The 7,159-nt window shown below is 47.0% G+C and overlaps 1 protein-coding gene across 1 annotated transcript in view; it reads left to right on the top strand.

The window, feature by feature from the left end:
- EMP2 (epithelial membrane protein 2) overlaps positions 1-4,665 on the top strand; it is a 39,716-nt gene extending 35,051 nt beyond the window's left edge. Inside the window, exon 5 of the mRNA XM_030883933.3 lies at positions 1,118-4,665. Coding sequence (XP_030739793.1) covers positions 1,118-1,305 — 188 coding nt within the window. The 3' untranslated portion in view covers positions 1,306-4,665. The remainder of the gene's footprint in view (positions 1-1,117) is intronic.
- Positions 4,666-7,159: the final 2,494 nt, after the last annotated feature.

The raw sequence follows: 7,159 nt of genomic DNA on the forward strand, positions 1-7,159 counted from the left end.
AGGTTGGCAGCTGTGCCATGGTGGGATGTTTTATACTTCAGACTTCAGATTTAGTTAGGGGGTCAAGAAAGGCGTCCTGAAGACACGAAGCCTGAGCTGGGATCTCTAGGGTAAGTAGGAGTTGCTGTCTTGGTACAGAGGAGAGAAGCATAGGTCCCCCAAGGAAAATCTGGGTACTTAACCTCATCCTACCACTAATATCTGTGAGTGTTGGTGATTCAGTGAGGATGCTTTTGGCTGCAAGTAAGAGAAAAATCCAATTAGCAATGACTGCGGCCACAAAAACCTTTACTTTTTTTCTATAACAAATCGCTTAAAGGTGGAAGGTGTCAAGAGTTGCTTTGGCAGCTCAGCAGCAGCATCAAGAAGCCCCACTCCTTCCATCCTTCCATGCTGTCATCTTCAGAGTGTCAGTGATGACCTCATGGCCCCCAAAAGGCTGCTGCAGCTCCAGACATTCATCCTGGCCTAACAGTTTCTAAAACAGTAAGCAAGGGAAAATACAGCAACAAAAAAAATGCTTTCTCCTCCCACATCTCCCTCTTTTCAGGGTATTATATTTTTCACGGAAGGATTTTCTGTGGCCAGAACTGGGACACATGGAACCATAAACTATAGCAAGTAAACAGGAATAGGATTGCCAAGAGGGGTTGGCAGACTAGGGCCCATGGGCCAAATCTGGCCCACTGCCTGTTTTTGCAAATAAAATGTTATTGGAACACAGCCCCGCCTACTCATTTGTGTATCATCCGTAGCTGCTTTCATGCTGCGACAGCAGAGTTGCGTAGTTGCAACAGAGACCGTACGCGGCCTGCGAAGCAGACTACTTCCTGCCTGGCTGACCGATGGCTTGGACCAATTATGACCCTTTGGGCTGGGTAGCTGGCTGCCCAAACAACATTGAGTTCAGCTGGCAAGAATGGGAAGCAAAATGGCTACAGGGTAGTCAGCAATATTCTGCTACAAAATATTAGTTGTAATCTTTCCAAGAGACTAAAGTAAATACCTACTAATAACAAAAACTGAAGTTTGTCTTCAGCTCTGACCATAGTCCCCTCAGGTCCCTGGTGCGTGCTGTGGTCTGTGATTTATTTGGACCTTGGCTTTCTTCCGACAGGCCTGTGTGTCATGATTGCAGCTTCCATTTATACAGACCGGCGCGAAGACATTCACAAGAACAACCCAACACTGTACGCCCTGACCTCGGACGGCAGCTACGGCTACTCCTTCATCCTGGCCTGGGTGGCATTTGCTTTCACCTTCATCAGCGGCCTCATGTACCTGATACTGAGGAAGCGCAAATAGAGCCCAGGAGCTGGGTCGCTTTCGCTGCAGTACAGAATCCACGTTCAGATAACCGTTTTGTATATAATCAATTTTTTTGTGTGTGGTTTTTCTAGCAAACGCATTGTTTCCTTTAAAAGCCAAAAGGAGAGAAGAATTTTTGCATTCTTGAGATCAGAGAATAGACTATGAAGGCTGGAATTCAGAACTCCTGCCCATCCGAAAGACTCAACACAACAAAGCCAAAAATCCAGCAATGCTCAAATCCAAAAGTGTTCAGCAGGATCTTTCTTAACCATGGGGATGTAATGTGATATGACAAGAGGCCAAGAAAGCCAGGTCTCGGGGGACATCTTCCCCTAGGTTTGGGCTACGCTGAGCCTCCCTCACCTCAGCTCTTCTTCCTGAATCTCTCTGTGTTAGTGGTAGAAGGTGGAGTGAGGGGGGGTCCAGGTAAGGGAGGAAACCTCCTCAGATGTTTAGCCAGGTTCCACATGAGAAACACGTGGTGTAGCCCCTGGTGTTCTGTCTACATCCAGACCAGAGCCCCGACCCTCCTGTAATGGGCTGGGTCCAGAAAGTGCCACCCAGATTTGCTGACAAAGTCACCTGCTTGCCTTAGGGAAGGTGAGCTTTAACCTGGGTTTCAGATTTAGGCTCGCCCTAATCTCAGCATGTGACCCCTAGTAAAATGCAGGCTATCAGGGTCCCTCCCTAGACCTACAGAATCAGTCTTCAGGGACGGGGCCGGGGAACCTGCATTTCTAACAAGCTCCTTGGTGATGCTCAGGTGCCTTAAGATTGAGGACCACAGTCCCAGGGCCAGGTGAGCAGAGCTGCCTCACAAATGTTAAAGATCTCATCATGTCGAGATGGGGAGGTGGGTCTAGACGCCACTGGAGGCCCAAACCTTGGCCTCCATCAGCTATTCATTCTTCACTGTCTCTTGCACAGCTGCTCACATCTGGACCATCCAAACTCCAGTCCCAGGCCTTGATCCCGATAGCCAGACACCCTGGGATGGGGGTGCAGCCTCCTCCCTACCCGAATTCAGAAGGCCTTTTCCTTCTCTTCCTGGCCTGCCTTCAAGACTGCCTGGCCTCTACTAAACCCCATTTCTGGAGCCTCAGAGGACCATTCACCATTCCTTCGTTCATCCATCAACATAAATGATGGGATGCTTATGCCAGGCACAGGGGAAACCATGTCGAGACAGTCTCTCTCCTCGTGGGGCTCATTGTCTAGCAGAGGAGACAGATTAAAAACCAATTAGAAAAATGAATTACAAAGAGCAGTGAAGGCTGCAGAGAACACAACCAAGGATTCAGAAGAGAGGCCCGTGGGTGGGCAGGAGGGAACCTGCCCTATGCCTGCCTGTTAAAAGCATTTAGGATTTAGATCAGCCTAAATATCTCACTCCACTCAGCCCGAACAAGGTGGCACTGATGGGGCGGTGCTGTGTACGTTACACCCGGAGAACACTTCCTTCCCTGGAGGGGCCCAGGGTCCTGACAGCAAACGAAGCCCTGGGAGGGTCCCAGATTGCCGTGGTTCTCAAACTTCAGTGGGTACAGTATCTCTCGGGGGATGCTGCCTGCTAGGGTCTGGGTAAGTGCTGCCAGGGATTCAGAGACTGTACTGAGGGGTAGGGCTCTGGGGAGCTGGTCCTCAGTGCTGTGAGGTGTGTGGCAACGCGGGGACCTCGGGAAGTGCCTACGGGAGAAGCTCTTGGCACCTCACTGTCTTTTCCCTTGTGTGTCGTGAGCCTGCTGCTGGGAGGTGCGCCTGGGACCCGTCTGCGCATGTCAGCACTGGCACCATGTAAATGACCTTCTGCTACGTGGGGCAATGGTTTGCCCTCAGTGCAATTCCAGTGGAGCTGGGGAGATGCCTGGTCTGAGTCGTTTAGGGCCACCGCGGATACCTCTTTAGTGCAGGATTGGGTTTTCTCTCCATCTACCCATTCACTCATGCATTCATTCGGCTTCAACAGAATATTAAATGCTTACCGTGTTCCAAGCACTGTGCAAGGCTCTGAAAACACAGGGGCAAGCGAATCCAGACATCTGGCCTGAGACAGGGCCCCTCCCCCAGAGAGGCCACCAGCACAGTACAGGGGGACACGGGGCCAGAGGCAGGACAAACGGTCACTTCTTGCCTCAGTGGAAAACTGTCATTACTCCTGTTTTGGGTAGGAGTGCGGGTCACACCCCTGGAGCTGGCAGGATGCTACGTATACCTCGTGGAGGAAGGTGGTTCTAAGTGCCCCAAGCTTTCTGCTCAGGCGGCTTTTCTATAATTCCCTGGTAGTCACAATGGAAACAAACAAAACCCCTTAGAACCAGAAATCTGGAAAGCCTTATCCCCAAGCAAAGCGTGAATTTCCATCCCCCCAAAAACTTCAGGAGTGGGTATCTGAAATGACCCGTGGATTTTCCTGGCTGGTCTCCACTACTGTTTAGCATTCAGTGCCCACATCCATCTGTGATGCCGGGGCTTTTTGCGAAACAGGAGTGCTGCCTTTCCCCCTGTGGTGTGACGTGCCCTGGGGAGGTGGGAAAGGGGATGGCACGAGCGAGAAAATACCCAGCCTTCTTACCCGTCAGTAGGTTCAGCCCTCACTTGGTGCTTATGATCAGTTTTTCACAGACAACCACAAAGACGATTAGCTAAGACATCCAAGAAGCGAGTATCAGGACCAAATATATTACTGGTAACAACTGCATTGGAGGGAACTGTAGTTTGCATATTTTAGGACATTTTTATAAAGTACTGTAATTCGTTCATTTGAGGGGCTATGGATGGAGACAGACTAACTCATTTTTGTTACTTGCATTAAAATTACTTCGGGTCTCTGTTCAAATGAGTTTGGAGAATGCTTGATTGGTTGCTCTGCGTGAATGTTGTTCATACCCGAATACAGGGAAGTTGGAGGCATGCCCCCACCCTGCCACACACTCTCTGCCATGGGTTGTGTGCCTGTGCGCATCCCTAATCAGGCTGAATTCATAAGATGCTCTATATTCACTGGTGATGAAGAAACCTAGACCCCCAAGCCCGTACGTAAGCACACTAAACACGGTAGCTTGAATAGAAGCTGTAGCATCATTTAAAATCTGCCTGGATGGGAATTACTAAACTTGCTAATAGTTGAAAGGTTACTTACAATACAGCAAGTTGGATAGTTTTGTCTATTGGGGGGCAGTGGTGATGGGGAGATGCTAGGGAAAGGCATAGAGGTTAAGTTTGAATCTTGGTCGGGGGACAAATGTGATTTTAGGGTAGTTAGATACTTTCTACTTAATGTGCCTTTAAAGTAGTCCATTTTCTATGTTTTGTATAATCTGAAACTGTACATTGAAAAATAAAGTTTAAAATCAAATTGCCCGGAGCAACAGACTCTAATGTTCCCAGCGGTGCCAGTATCTAGAGGAAGAAGCTGCTGTCTGGAGTGGCAAGGGGTCATTTGATTTCTCATCAAGATCATAACATGTGGCTTTTACAGTGAGCCAGGGATATCTGACAATTGGCCATAGGACGATTTCCCACTCCCTCTGCTGCTTTCACGGGCCAGCTTCCTGGACGGATGACTGGCAGTGGCACAGGAGCCAACACCTTGAAGGGCCCCATGCTTGGTTAATGATCTGCTAGCGCTGTCTTAAAACTCTTCATGATATTTGGACAAACAGCCCCACATTTGCATTTTGTGATGGTCTCTGCAAGTTGTGTAGCCGGTTCTGTTCTCCAGTTTGTATCTAATAAGACTTTGGCTTTAAAGAGTTTGGTGATGATGAAAATGAGACTATTGTAATAGCGCACTCTCCAGAAAAAAAAAAGAGAGGAAGGAAGGAAGGAAGGAAAATTCAACCAGAGAGAGAGAGAGCTTTCATTTTAACCTAAGGAATGTCCAAAGTAGTAACAGCTCTCTGTCTCGGGAACTCACACATTTCCTTGTCTCCACACAGGGGTTGCTGTCCATATTCTTCGTGTTTCTAGATTTTTTGTTTTTTTTTTCCATGTGGCAATTGGATAGTGATCACCCCAGAGCACTCAATTTTATATTTCTTCCAGTCAGGAAATTAACCTATCGTTCATTCACCAAATGTTTGTGGCGTAACATATGGTTTATCCAGGAGAATGTTCCATGTACACTCGAGAAGAAAGTGTATTCTGCTGCTGTGGGATGGAATGTTCTATCAGGTCCATTTGCTCTAAAGTGTAGCTCAAATCCAATGTTTCCATATTGATTTTCTGTCTAGATGATCTATCCATTGTTGAAAGTGGGGTATGGAAGTCCCCTAGTATTACTGTATTGCTGTCTAATTTCTCCCTTCACATCTATTAATATTGGCTTTATACAGGTGCTCTGATGTTGGGTACATAAATATTTATAATGATAAAGGGGTCAATTCATCACCAGGATTTTGTAAATATTCACCAAATATTTGTGTACAAATTATGGCATAACCACTGGGCTAGGTGTCAGGTACATCGTGATAAACTTAGTCCCTGCTCTGATCTAGCCTATTTGAGTCCCAATTTCCCCCCAAAAAAAGTGACAAGAAAAATAGTAGTTGGTGACACATGAAAATTATATGCAATTGAAATGTCAGTGTCCATAAAGAAGGTTTTGTTGGAACACAGGCACGCCTGTTTGTTTAGATACTGTGTATGGATGCCTTCATGCTATAGTGGCAGAGTTACCACCCAATTCACATGGTCTGCAAAGCCTTCAGTACTCTCTGGCTAGGAGAAAATGTTGCCATCCATCCCCTGGTTTAATCAGGTAAGAAGGAACTGTCTTTTTTCTAGTTGTTTTTTTAGGAACAAGAAGAGATTTCCCAGAAGCCCTTTAGCAAACTCTCCCTGGTGTCATTGGCTTGAGGATTCCAGTTTTCAAGCTTAACCCAATCACTGGCAGAGGTAATTAAATTACCATGCTTAGCATTGACCTCCAAGCTGGGGGTCAAATTCCTTCAGTGAGGGATAGACTTATGAACCACACTATTAGGAAAGAAAAGAGGGGATTGACTGTGAGCTGGGCAACCAAATTATCTGCTCAAGTCCATCCCTTTGCTGTCTAGATCCATGCACAACTTTATAAGAAGTTTAAAAATTCTTATACATTCATGAAATGAACCAACCCCTTCTTGGGAGGTACACACCCTGAAGTCACAACCACGCCAGGGTCGCTTGGTGATGTGTTAATATCCTCTCATCAGGCCCAGTGTGTCTCCTCATGGCCCAGCAACCTATGAGTAAAAGTTGTTATATACTCCCAAAGGCACCCAGTATAGAATGGAGGAAAAGGAACAGGATTCCTACCATAAATGTTCCCCTTCGGAAAACGGATAAGCAGAATGAGCATCAGTGCCCAGTGGCCCACATTTTGTGCTGGGTACCAACACCAAGAACTCCCTTCCCTGGTCGGGAGTAAGATCAGGGGTTGGTCAATGCAGGGCCCTTGGTTCCACTCAGAGGGACGATCTCTCTAGTCCGCAGTCCTCCAGGGTTGTATCTAAGATGGGCGCTGGGGAGGAGGCCCTTCCCTCCTTCCTGTGGTCATGAAGCCTAGGGTCTCAGAAGTACCTCAGGGTTGGCTAGTCACAGGAGGTTCTCGGTTCCTTTAGCCATGGAAGGCCAAGCCAGCCAGAGCTCTTATCTGGACTTTTTTTTGGTTAAAACAACAAACATTTATTATCACACGAATTTTGACAGTCAGGAATCCAGTAGCAGTGTATTAGGGTGGTTTTGCTTTACAGTCTTATATGAAAGAGGTGGACCTCATCTTTGAGCCTGAGAATTCCTGCCTCCCAGTCTTTTTTTTTTTTAATTTATTTTATTGAAGTATAGTTGATTTACAATGTTGTGTTAA

The sequence above is a fragment of the Globicephala melas genome, chromosome 15, assembly GCF_963455315.2.
Source record: "Globicephala melas chromosome 15, mGloMel1.2, whole genome shotgun sequence".
Lineage (NCBI taxonomy): Eukaryota > Metazoa > Chordata > Mammalia > Artiodactyla > Delphinidae > Globicephala > Globicephala melas.